Here is a 14,437-nt window from a genome sequence, read left to right on the forward strand (position 1 = left end):
GGACTCATGGCTCGACACGTGATGTATTGTCTACTCTAGTCCATGTATTTTGCCTTGCAAAATGCACCTCACGTAGACAAGATAGTCCTTTTCTATATAAGTGATCAGAATCGTCCTTGACTCATAATCAGTGTAGGACTAATGATGCCCTCCTTTTTATACCATAATGTGGTTTTCTAGTCAAGGAGGAGTCAATGTACGAATGGAATGTACTCTCCTCCTTATTTTTATCATAGCCTCTTAGTAAAGAGGGAGTCTGTATATGGACAGGATGTGCTCTCCTCCTTATTTTTACCATAGACTCGTGTATGGATGGAAAGAGTCCCACAATTATAGAGATGGTCCCCTTTTTGGTATGTCAATATTGCGGCTAAGGACTCATGGTTCGATATGTGAGGTATTGTTTGCTCTAGTCCATGGACCTCACAATTTTGTCTTTGAAAAGACGTCTTATGTGAGAACGATGGTCCCTTCCTATATAAGCTAGAGTTCTCTTTGACTCACAAAAAAGGAACTCACAATCAATATTGAAACTAATGGTACCACCGTTTCTATGCCATAATGGATAGAAAGAATTTTTTAATAAATTACAACAATAGAAGAAAACTGGATAGGTCTGAGCAATGACACAATCAATTATTGAACATACACAGATATTTGAGTCTATAGTACAAAGCAACAATTGTCAATATTTAGGAAGTGGGGGGGAAAAAATGGGCCAGAGGACTCAAGGAATGTGACATATGGGGGACCCCTTGTTGTTATTCTTAGTTGGATGCGGAAAAATAGTACCACGAGAGCTGTTTATTTGGAATAAGTGGTCTTCTCTTTCTAGATGCCTGGAATAGTTTGGTCAAATAAAGTTGAGCCATAAGTTGGCTTTGTCATTGGAGGTGATGGGCCGACTGTAATAGAAGAGATAGAGAGAGTGAGTGAACCTGGGCTCCTCTTGCTTTTTTATGTCAACAAAGGCTGCTGCATCTCATGTCTGTTAGCTTACGGGAGTTTAGAAAGAGACAGCCCCAACGAACCACCTTATTGTGCGAAAAGAGACTCCCCACGTTGGGATTTTGGAATGTCTTATTCCATTCCCTTCCCCGCCTCACAGAAACCACGTTGGGGTGGACGGTGAGAGAGGTGCCGACACCGGCCCCACCACCCCCATCCTTCTATTTGTTGTTGGGCTTGTGATCCGCGTTTAGGCCACGTGGGCAAAATTTATAGAGGAAGCAGGTTCCCATGCCAATGTGCCAGAAGGTTTGTGGTGCTGGAATCCATCGACGTTAGATTCCATCCAATTCTAAAAAATTGTTGGTGTTTGATCCATACATTACTTTCTATTATGTTTTTATATATTATATATATATATATATAGAGGGAGAGAGAAGAAAAAAAAAAAGAATCAGATTAGAATTAGATTGATCGGATTTAAATTCAGATTCGATCAGATCAAAACTTTATAATAAAGATTCTATATCAATGATTTAAACCATTAAATATAATATACTATTTCAAAATTATCTACATATAAAAAATCATATAATTTGAAGACTTCTGACCTATGCATCAAGTAGTCAAAAATTGGACAACCAAAATAAAATAAAATTAGATATATTTTTTGATCACTTGATGAATAGCCTAAGAATCTTCAAATCATATGATTTTGGGTATGCAAGCAGTTTTGAGATAGTAGATTACATATAATAGCTTAAATCATCGATATAAGATCTCCATTATTCATTTTTTATTGGAACGGATCTGAGCTCAAATCTGATCTACTTTATCCAGATTTGCCCCCATATAAATATAGGAAAGCAAATAAAGCAGCTGGTTAGATGGTATCTTGTATGGCTAATCATACCAGAACTATGTTATGTGATTTTACAATATATTTTTCTCAGCCATCATTAAATATTTTATTTGTTAGTTTTGATTGATTTAATTTATCTGATTTCCAAAAAAAATGATCAATTTTTTTAAATAAATATAAATTGAGTTTATGCTATATAAAAATATTAGTAAATTCTTATCAAGAAGCAATTTCATTAGAAAGATCTGGACGATGACATGAGTAACAGTATTATCCATAGAGTTTACCATGCACATATCCTTAAAGAGTCCAAGCAAATTTTCACCGTACTATTGTAAAGTTCTTAAAAATATATAATTTTGGCAATGCTACTTAAAAGTAAGTGATCCTTACACATACTTGAAGTGAATGGATTGTGCAGGATGGTGGAGCGATAGAGTTCTTTTGAGATGGAAAATGCCAATTTAATCTATCCATACTCCATCTTTTCTAACTTCTAGGTTCTTTTCTGTCTCACCTAATTACTTGATCGTTAGATGTTAATCAAGCAACCAAATGTCGTGAGCTACGATTTAATAATATGTTTCCCTTAACTTAGATTAGCCTTATCCTATGTAATATTTTTTGTAAAAACCTTCAAAACTGCAATATGTCATGGATGTCTCAGGTAATCTTAATGGTCATAAATTTTGATGGTTTTTCTTCCTTTTTCTTATATGTGTACTTGCACGTACATACTTATTAGCTAAATTTGAAATTCTCAACTTCATTGCAAAGGAGGTTGGATTTTCGTTGAGCTCAAATTTAACCTAAACATAACCTAATAATAACCAGCCAATCCAATCCAATACATATACTATAATAATAATGCTGTGGGTTAAGGGTGAAAGTGGTATAGATAATATCCATTCAAATCCATGTTTGTATCCGAATCTATCTAAATATGGATAAAAATTTGAACATCTAATTAATATCTATATTTGTATCAATATTAGAACTAAGCAAATAATTGAAATCTGAAGAAATCCACCCAATCCGACCCAATAAACATCAATTTTGGTCAATTGAAAGATAGATCGGATGGAATCAAGTTGGGGTTTGTCAAAAATTAGTTTTTTATGATCGAATTCGGTTCTTATATTTTTAACCTATATGAAATTGAACCTAACCGATGTAGTATTTCACAAATTCACTTTCATTTTAGGACAACATCATTTAGACTTCAATACTTCATTCTAAAAAATATCGCATCACTTATTTGGATTTATGAAAATATTAATATTGAATTGTTGACGGAAGTATATCAATTTGAAATAATTTTAAAGTGAAAGTGCAGTTGCTTTCAAATGAATAAATCTTCTCTTTTTCTTTTTTATTTTGTGTAAGTTTAAAAATAAGTCCAAAATTTATAACTTATAAGGTTTAGATTTTTTTGCATTAAATTGACTAAAAAAGGTAAATAAGCTTAAGTGGGCCAACATTGGACTTAAATCAACATTGTATCAACATTGAAGTCCAAACCTATACAACCCATCCGAACCTACTACAAACTGTTTATTTCAATTTCAAATGGTTTATACATGATAAACGGTCGACAGCATGATGGATTTTTTCAATCTGATTAGATTCGATCAAATAAAATTTTTCTCTCAATCCGATCGAATCCGACCAGTGTTTAGCCCTAATCAATATCTTGTAAAGAAAAATAGATATGAATATGAATAGATAACTATCCAATTTATATCCAAACTAGTCGAAGATCCGTGCATTGCGTGAGCTGGATGTCTGAAAATAATTTTTTTGTAGATATAATCAGATTGAAAAAAATTATATCTAAATAATAAAATAATTTCATTCAAATTCTTAGTGTCACTTCATATTTTCAACTATCTATATAAATAAGCTTTAATTATAAGAATATAATAATATCATATATTAATAACATAATTTAATGTGAAAAGGTATTAAGCTTTAATTATAAAAATATAATAATAATATACATTAATAACATAATTTAATATGAAGAGGTGTTCTTTTCATATGGCACAACAAAACTCATTTGAAAAGTTGAGTTGGCAATACTCCAATACTCCTTCACAAAATATTATTATTATTATTATATATATATATATATATATATATATATGATATCTAATTCTATCTATAATCTCATGTAATTTTATGTAACACTTAATAACTTTTAAAAAAAATATACAGTCATACTTAAATATTATTAACTTAATTTAACATCTATTTAGTAATATCTTTAATTTCATAACATAAAATTTAATTATCTGACTTATATCTATATCCATATCCATACTTCTAATATCCGATTCATATCCATGTCCATTTAAAATAAATATAGATATAAATTTTTGTATCCAACTAATATTTATATCTATATTTGTATCTATCAAAAAAATAAATATACATATAAATATATTGAGATCCGATCTAATTTCAGCCGTAGTGCGGGTAGTATTTTTAAATGTATTATTTGTCTAAATGGAGTTCAAGATTCAAACACTAAAGTGAAGTCTAATGAAAATATCATGCACAACAAATCTAGAAGAAACTAGAATATAACCCTATGCGATGCATGGTATACAATTTTTATCTTTTTTTTTTGACTATTCATGAATATAATGGCATAACAAACAATAATAGATAGAATGATTCAACAGATAAATTTTTTTTTGCATAGTATTATGGTCGAGCTAAAACTTCTATCCTTAATATCGATATCTATATGGTAAATGAAGAACTTTTCACAACTTAAATTTTTTTGTAGAAACTCCAGTCATTAACACCAATGGTCCAATGCTATGCAATATGTGGAGGTCAATTTTTTCTCCTTTTCTAGCTATTTTTGAAATATAATATAATAAAAATAATAAATTATAATAAATAGAAGGATCTAATAGCCAAATTTCTAGTATACATTAAGTGACAAACTTTAATGATGGTCAAATATATTAATATCACAATCACTAATATATATATACATACATACATATATAGTATATTAAGCAATGGGCTTTAATTATAGTCAACCACATTAAATTTTGTATCATTAATACAGACTTGTATATAATAAAGAACAAAAATCCTATAGTGCACGCGCTAGCGAAGGTTAGGAACCTCTTACATTTTAGCCATTTAACTTATAGCACAGATCTTCAAGTAGCAGCTAAAGAGGCAACATGATAAAGGGCCAGGGCCGGTCCTGATATTTTTTAGACCTAGGGCTAAATAAAAAAAAGGGGCCTTCTCTAATAAAAATTAACATATTTTAAATATTAATTATTATTAAAAAATTAATCCACATACAATAATTTTATATAGATATATTCGTTAAGCAACGTGTAAAACTTATTATTAACCTATTTAATTATTTTTTTTATTATAATATTGTAGAAAACCAACTTTGCATCCCATTAGAATATTAATGCAGGGCCTAAGGCCTAGAGCAGTCGTCCAATTCGACCTGCCTCTGTGCTGGCCCTGCTTCCCTCCTCTCTGTCAATCTCTTGAAATTGGTTTACTCACATTCCTCGATACCCTATGATGCTTGCCACAAGGGGTCACAAATATGATTCGCAAGGATCATCGAATCTAATCTACTGATTCACATTTTTTGTGCATGGCACAACATCTCCATGAAGTACTTATCACATTCTCTTACCCTCTCACTCCCAGGCAGACGCAGACGGAAGAAAAAAAAAAAAAAAAAAGGGCCTGGGGGCCTGGGGCGGTCGCCCGCTTTGACCCGCCCCAGGGCCGACCGTGTAAAGGGCGCCTGCTAATAGAGTCCCTCCCATCTCTTCCTGTAGCTCCCATTTCCTATTTTTTTTTTTCTACTAATTCCTATTCTTCTTCTCCTCTAGTAGTCTTTTTCTTTCTCCACCTCTCATATTATAAAAAATATGATGTTTTCCGATACACAATCTCTATCAATTGATACACATCTCATAAATTAATCATTCAACAACCTGATACATACAGCAGTATTAATATACAATACTACAACATAGTGTTCACTAATATATAATTCATGAATAGTTGATACACATCTAGTAAATTATTCTTTAAAAAAATAATGGATATGAGATGGACTCTAATAGTGGGTGGGCCCTCTTCTTTCTTATCTCTTTAATGTCAAAATCTGTGCCAAGATGATGTAGTAAAAAAATAAGACATGCTCAAGCAATCTTCTCTAGTTTGGACATGACAGAAATTAGTTCACTTGGTGAATGAAAAACTTCATACAAACTAAGCCCCCATATTATATATATATATATATATATATATATATATATATATATATATATATATATATATATATATATATATATATATATATATATATATTAAAACAGATATAGAACATAAAATATATGCCAATACAAGGCCTCTTTCCCAAGCAAGTGCCATACACATTGCTATAGTTCTTTGTTACTTCAGTGTTTTCCTAAATATCTTTCTAAGATGCCATAAAACCTTTGTGGTGCCTCGGTTCTAATCTCTTCTACACCAGAGGCTACGGTTTAGGGGCGCCTGGAAAGGTCCGAAAGGAGCTAAACTTGTCGTTTATCTAACTTTTTATGGATATTTTCTCATGAAAATATAATAACAAATAAACATTCTAAATATCTTCTTGCTTTTATATGAAGCTACTTAGTTTGTTTTTTCCCACCCTCCTATTCACTTGAGTGATACTTGAGCAATTGCAAGTCCTCCATGGTCTAAGATCCGGGACATTCGTAAGTCTAACAAGACAGGTACCATTTTTTTGTCTTTGGCTTGTAATATAGGCCTAATCAAATTCCGTCAGAAACTTAGACATCCTAATTCCCATCTGGCTTTCATATATATATATATATATATATATATATATATATATATATATATATTATATGGAGGAATTAATATGAATACAATCAACAAAATTAGAAAATAAAATCTTTACAAAAATGGGAGGAATCACATCTAAAGTGTTCTTAATCTGTCCACTCGAATGTTCCACAAAATCTATCTTACCTTTTCTATCAGTCGCATGATCCATTTATAGGAATTTCCGAAAACTAGCTAGGCTATAGTGGACATGTTAACATGGATCATATGATTCACTAATTATTTGTTTGAATAGAAGTTTATTATGTATTTGAAAAATAATTACTCTTGAGACCATGCGACTTAAACTTTTATATATATATATATATATATATATATATATATATATATATATATATATATATATATATATATATATATATATATATATATATATATAGTTCCAAATGCAGATGAATGATGTTGGGTGTTTTTTTTTTTTTTTTTCATGCGAAAACAAAGAATTGTTAAATCATATCCACTCAGATGTAATTCAGCAGTTTGTCCTTTGCAACGCCAATGACATTGGATACCCTCATGGTGCAAGAATCAAAGATTGCTATGTGTGAAAGCTTGTTGCTTTGAGTTACTTTTGCCATCAGCTTTGTCCGAGCTTGTATATCTCGCAATCAGAGATTTTTTGTCATATCCTTGCGTTTTAGTTTGTACTGCAAGCATTGCTTCCATGACTCCCACAAGGGAAAATAGATGACGAGCAAGAAAGTGGCCTCATCAACATTTATATCTGAGAATCTTTCCAAATTAAGTCGGCTTCATTGTGTTAACTCTCTTGGAATTTAGGTACAAATTATGTCAGGCATGTGGTTAGCATGATCTAATCCAAACCAAACAAATCAAACAAATATTACGAATAAAATTTATAATATTGTATGGATCTTATGACCTATTATAAATAAAGACTTATAGTTTACATCAATTTTCTTTTTTTTAAAATAAATCATTAAATTTTTATTACATGTTATATTAGCAACCTCTAGGTTATAATCATGGAAATTAATATGGGCGTACTACACTCCCCAAAATATGGTGGTGTGGAGTCCAAAACACATACAAAATATTAAAAAAGAAGAGAGTTGATCACATTAGGAGTAGGAAAGTGGGAGATTGACCGGGTGACCGGTGACCCTCGGTCAATTGGTGCACAAGTCTTCAAAGTCCAAGCAATGGCAGCTTAAATATATAAACACAAAAGCAACACTCACCAGGTCCAGAGTCTAGTTCTCTTATTGAAGAGTAGTCTATACGCAAGAGAGAAGTCTAACTGGGTTAAAATAAGTGACCTTTTTTTATATTTTTGATACTTAGGCAAGTAAGTCCAAATTGATCTAATATGACTTAGTGCTGACCCAACTTATTTTTGGGTCAATGCATGAGCTGAATGAAAATTGTTATTGATGCATTATGTTTGAGTCGTGCAGTCTTGACTTCTGTGATACTTTATATGATTGGGTCTTCCCAATCTGGTAGGTATATCTAGGTTACTTCTCGCTCTCCTTCTTGGACCCTTGAGAATATAGGGGACTTGGGACATTTCTTGTTATCCAAAAGACATTATAGATTTTACATACTGTGAATGTACCTAGATCGCATGGGTTCGAGAGATCCAAGTCTAATGAAGAGTGGCTACAAATATATATGTATGTCTATATGTATGTATGTATGTATGTGTATATATATATATATATATGTATGCCCGCGTGTGTGCGTGTGCGTGCGTCGGTAGTATCTCTCTCTCTCTCTCTCTACACACCCATCATTAATGCACTTAATGGAGTATTTGTAAGAAAATATAAAAGGCATTTTACTTATAACAAAAACAAAAGAGGTAACACATGATCATCTAAGACCATCTTGAAGATTTAGTAGCACAAAAATCTTCAATTTGGATATTGATTTTCAAAAAATAAATTGTAGTAATAATTTAAGATTTGCTAACTTAAGGACAAAATCACTCTGATATAAGTTATATTATCAAGAAAACATATTGTTCAACTACTAAGTTTGGTAACTGTGTTGTTACATGTATTTCTTAAATGTAGTTGTATATAATCTCATAGAAAAATGACGTATGGATATGGAAAGGCTATGGACGTAATGTCCTACAAAGATTTTAATTTGTTTACCATGAATAATAATAATAATGTAAGTTTATTTCATTTAGCTTTTCTGCATATTTGTTAAAAAATTCTCGATTATTTTGTTTTGTTGAAAACAAAATAGGAAAACCCTTGATAATTCAAATAAAATTGCCTTCCTATTAACTCCATTTCTAATTTATAAAACTTCAATTTGACCAATTAATTGTTGCACTTATTTTGAATTTGTTTTGCCACCCTTATTACATATATAACTTAATTTTTATTTGAAGAAATTTTGTATAAATCTTATGTTTTTTATAATTTTATACAGAGGTTAATATGACATAATAAAGAAAAGTTACGTATGTGAGAGTATGGATAAATATATCTTTTGCATGAATAATAAATTTGTCTATTGCCCAAATCAAGTTTTGTGTAAATAGAGATTAAAGCTAATGGAAAGGAAGATTTGGTTATATCATCAAAGTTATTTTTCAGGTATCATTTTTGTAAATATAAATAAATTAGGAAGTTTTCTACAAGTGTGTGATAATATAGGTTATTCTTTGCAAAAAAAAAAGTTTTTAAAGGTGTTGATAATAATAACAAAAATGTATAAAATCAAGCTAGAAGAAATCAACCATTTGCATTTTTTTTGAAATGCCAAAATTTTAACTAACTCCAATTATTTATTTAAAAATAATTTATGCAACATTATTTTCTTGAAAACATAGCCAACATTGTAAATATAGATTTTGAATTCAATGTTTTAGAAATCATGATATGCCCATAAGCTGTATTGCAAACATTTTAGGGTGCCATTTAATCAAAATTTAAGTAAATATAGAATGACACTTATTATTATATTTGCTGGTATTAGTAAGTTGATGAAAAGTTATGCTTCATCAGAAACATCTTTGCATCCCTTGAGCAAACATTACTCTCTCCCTCTACTTTTGCTTACTCATTAATGTTTAAAAGTGTAATCATCAATCTAGAGTTGATCACATATAGAAATTTTAAAATATTATCAATGAACATATTTTAAAATGTTGTTATTGTTGTCATTGCCATTATATTAAGTTGGCACTTGGCTGCATAAAAGAAAAGCCATATATTTTAGCAATCAAATAAGAGGAAGCATTGACATCTGAACTAAGATGAGTGCATTTTTATTTCAACAAGTGTTTTGCTCTTTTATCTTTTGCTCAAGCAAATGCTAGATTGATGATGCCAATTTTTTGATCAGATATGGAATGCACAAGAACGCTCTATTACAGATTGCAACATCTCAATGCAAATAGTAACTTGTTGAATAGGAGGGATATGTGTTGAGAGTATTTCGACAAATGTCAACACCATAACAAGAATGCGAGTTCAACACATAAATAATATCTCAAAATAATTTACGTTACAAGAATATAGACACAAACATGTCCTGTGTAAATCCCTAAAGATCCACCGGCCATGTTCGCCCATTAGGTAAAAAATTATTTCAAAAATTAATTTTAAAAAATTAATTTCATATTAAGAAGCTAATAAATATTTTACAAATAGATCTAAATCTTTTTCAATCTGTTATACAGATACAGAACTTTAGATTCTTTCCAACTATTGTATAGATAGAATCCTAAAATATTTTCAATGTGTTCTCTTCACTTTTTTCTTTTTTTTTGATACTTTATACTCGGGAAGATACCACACATATATCTCGTTCTTCTTTTTAACATAATAATTTTAATATGAATGATTAATTTAGAATACAAATAAAGTCATCATTTATATAACAAATTAAAATTATTACAAGAAAGGATTACAGCCATCCATCAAAGGTATGTGATGAAGAATCAGGCATGTATATCACACGTGCCAAGGCCTGGTGTGCTTGGGAGGGCAGGAGCCACGTGGGTGAGATGGGAGGGTTGGGGGATTGCATTGAGACAAAGGGAGTTAGTGGGTATTTTTGCCAAGGCCCAGAGGGACAGAGCGCAGCGAGAGAGGCAGCCGCAGTGGAAAAATAAACAAGAGAGAGGGAGAGGAGGGGGTATCTGCCCACCCACACGAGCGGTTCCTTTTTTTGAACTCTTGGGCATGCATTCCCCGATGCCCACAGAGCCGCAGCAATCAGTCTCAAAGTGAGAGAGAGCCGTGTTGTTCTCTCTCTCTCTCATCCGAGGCTGTTTCTTTTTCTCCCTTGTTCTCCTTTCCACTCGGCCGTTTTTTTTTTTCTTTTGTTTTTATGTTCTTTGGCTCTCCTCCCTTCTCCCTCTTCCGCATGCTCTGTTTTCTTTCCACTTGATTTCCGATGCAAAACCCTCGAAGAAAAATCCTTCCTTTCTTCATCTAAACCATCTGGATTGAATTTTTTTTTCTTTTTCCTCATCAAAGGTCCCTCCTTTGCGATCAAAATCTCATCTTTCGGCGTCCTTATGAGTGTTTGATCATAGGGTTGTCTTCTCTTCGTGAAATAGAATCAAAACGCTTGTTTTTCCATTCGCTCGTTCGATTTTGAGGAAAAATGGGCTCCCTGAATCCGAAATCCGCGTTGGAAATGGGCTTCTTCCCTCCTCCGCCGCCGTTGCCGCCGTCGTCATCTCCTCCATTTCTTGGTGCTTCGAGTTCTTGCTCGGCGGAGAGGGAATGCTGGCCGTGTGATATGGGATATCCATCGGAAGAGAAGCAAGATGAGGGCTTTCAGGGCTTTGAGGGAGGACAGGGGTATCCTGGGGGTGAGAAGAGCGATGGAGACGAAGGAGACGAAGGTGAGAACGCCGGTGGAAAGAGAGACAGCGAGGGTGGACAAGCGAAGCTCTGCATCAGAGGCCATTGGAGGCCATCGGAGGACGCCAGGCTTCGAGAACTCGTCGCCCAATATGGCCCCCATAACTGGAACCTCATCGCTGAGAAACTCGATGGAAGATCAGGTATCGTATTCCAACCAAAAGATCGATTTTCTTTTTCGTTAGCAATCCTATTCCATGGTCTTGATCACCAAAAGTTGCGTTTTTTATGATGATTGATGAACTCCGTTCTCCATTTTTGATGATTTTTGGCATGGAACAGGGAAGAGTTGCAGGCTGAGATGGTTCAACCAACTGGACCCAAGGATCAACAAGACTTCCTTCACTGAGGAGGAAGAAGAGAGGCTTTTGGCTGCCCATAGGTTCCATGGGAACAAATGGGCTCTCATTGCTAGGTTCTTCCCTGGGAGGACTGATAATGCTGTGAAGAACCATTGGCATGTGATGATGGCAAGGAGGCAGAGGGAGATGTGCAATGGTTATAGGAGGAGGAAGCTCTCTTCTCTCACTCCCACCAGCCCTTGTGTTCCAATTCTCCCCCGGATGATGGAGTTGGTGGGCACTGGCAACAACAATGCTCACAGTGGGGAGTCCACCATCACCACCAACAGAGATGAGTCTGCCTCCAGTTCTACTGGCTTGTCCCCTAATTCCCCCAACAACTTGGTTATCCCTGGTTTTGTTAACAGATTTGGGCCATCAGAGCTGCCTCACCACTTTCAGTTCCTTATGGGTATAAGCCTCTTTCATCTTTTATCATGGACTTAATACTATTCTTTTTTCTCCCCATTTTCCCGAGGGTATTAGTATGATAATACTATTATTGTGCTCTTATTTTTGTTTTATCATTTTATATAGTTATTTTATAGGTTTTATTGTTACTTTTACCCTTGTTTTTTTTTTTTTTTAATTTCTTCACCTAACGTTTCCTTTTTTATCTGGTTTGGCTGGTTTCCATCCAAAGACAGAGAGAGAGAGAGAGAGAAGGTTGGTTTTTCTCGGGGGTGGGGTGGTGGAGAGGTGACCGGTGACGCCTGGTTACCTTATTTAGTTTATAAGTTTTCCCGTTTCATTTTTCTGTCATGGTGTCATTATTTTGTGTAATTTTATTTTATTTTTCTATTCCAGTTTTATTTGGAGAAAAGGATGGGGGTGACTCCATCCAGGGCACTATACAAAGAGACTACGAATAAAAGCTCAAAAAGCCTCCATATAAACTCAACAAAAATATTAGCAAATTGTTTAATATATATCTTTTATTTAGAGTAATTATTTAAGTTGGTTTCATGTTGTTTTTCTTTTGCTTCCTTTTCTCTAGCATCCAAATGTTTTTCCTTTTGATCAGCCTACTCCTGGTTTGGTGGTTGAATGCTTGGTTCTTTTTTGCTTTATTTTTATTGAGATTTCTTTTTCATGGGTCTAGCTTTTTGCCTTTTAAAAGTTGCCAATATCAAAAATCTTCTTTCTCACCTAGCTGTTGTTATGGATATTTTCACCTTTGCTTTCTGGCTATTGATCCCCCCTTAATAGGCTATTATTATTATGATGATGATTATTATTATTATTGGTTGCCTTTACTTTTTCAGGCTCACATGAAAAGCTGGTGGCTGCAAGAAATGTGTGCAATGAGAAGTTTGGTACTTCTGATAGATGCTTTTATCAAAGTGCACCCGTATTGATGGCCATGGGTGTGGATCAGGCTGGCCATTCTGAAGCTACTTCTGAGGCTTCAACAACTGAATCAGTGGCTAATCCAAAGAACAATGCCATCATGCATGCTGAAAGAGATAATGATGGAAAGAAGATGACTTTCACCTTCATTGATTTCCTGGGGGTTGGAGCAACATAGAAAGTTTTATCTTGGAAAAGCGAGAGGGTTTAAAGTTGATCAACTGAAGCTTTGTGTTTTGGGAAAATGGGCTCATAGGCCCTGTACAGAAAATCCAAAAAGAAGGTGAGGAAAGGAACAAGGGAAGAAAAAGAAGAAGAAAGGAGGAGGTAGGAAAGAAGAAAGAGAAGTTTTTACTTTTGGAGTGAGGGAGAGTGGGGGGGGGAGTAGGAGGGTGTGGTTGGAAACCTTGAAGCCTTTGTTTGGCTATGCTGTTGGCTCTCTAGTATTTTGGCTTTTAGTAACTAGTACTGTAAACCTGTTTCAATTCCAATCCAGACAATGTCTGTAATCTACAGGCTTCAACTATTGCAGGGAGAATATTTTGATTTGCTTTGAGTGGAAAAGATCAAATGATGGTACTGATTGATTAACACTTTTTTCCTCTGAAACTAGTTCCTCTAAGGTAAATTTCCTTTTATATCCCAAATGCCCATGCTATATTTTTTTTACCTACAACAAGTTCTTAACTTTGTTGGTAGCTGATACAGCTATTGCATTTTCAATTTCAAGTGCTCTTTGATATGAAATCATAGTGACCTTGATTTACTACTTAAATGACAATGATATATTTAAAAATTTTGAAGTAGTTAGAGAGTCACTCACTTCTTTCTAGATAATATGCAGCTTTCTTTGTTAAAACAGACTTCATATGTTCTCCATCTGGTAGACCACGATGTATTGAAGATCCTCTAGCTCAAGATACATTAAGCACTAGTTTCTGAATAATGTTCCATTTGATCAAACTGTGGCTTCTTTCAGCACTCTAATTTGCTACCAAACATTTTCTCAAAAAAAAAAAAAAAAAAAAAAAAAAAAAAAAGCTGTCAAACATTGTGAATAATTTATTGACCGGACTTATTGCTAAATGGTAGTCACATGTGAATAAGACCATCAGAGCATCAAAAAACTGGTGGAATTGATTCGAAGGTTGTCGTAGGGG

At 33.4% G+C, this 14,437-nt stretch overlaps 1 protein-coding gene across 1 annotated transcript; it reads left to right on the top strand.

Moving 5' to 3' along the window:
- The first annotated feature begins 10,958 nt into the window (after positions 1–10,958).
- Positions 10,959–13,870, top strand: LOC105046084 (uncharacterized). Its single transcript, XM_010924579.4, has 3 exons — positions 10,959–11,729; positions 11,869–12,339; positions 13,193–13,870. The coding sequence occupies exons 1-3, from the start codon at positions 11,324–11,326 to the stop codon at positions 13,453–13,455; spliced, it is 1,140 nt and encodes a 379-aa protein (XP_010922881.1). The 5' UTR covers positions 10,959–11,323; the 3' UTR covers positions 13,456–13,870.
- Positions 13,871–14,437: the final 567 nt, after the last annotated feature.

Source organism: Elaeis guineensis, chromosome 5 (assembly GCF_000442705.2).
Source record: "Elaeis guineensis isolate ETL-2024a chromosome 5, EG11, whole genome shotgun sequence".
NCBI lineage: Eukaryota > Viridiplantae > Streptophyta > Magnoliopsida > Arecales > Arecaceae > Elaeis > Elaeis guineensis.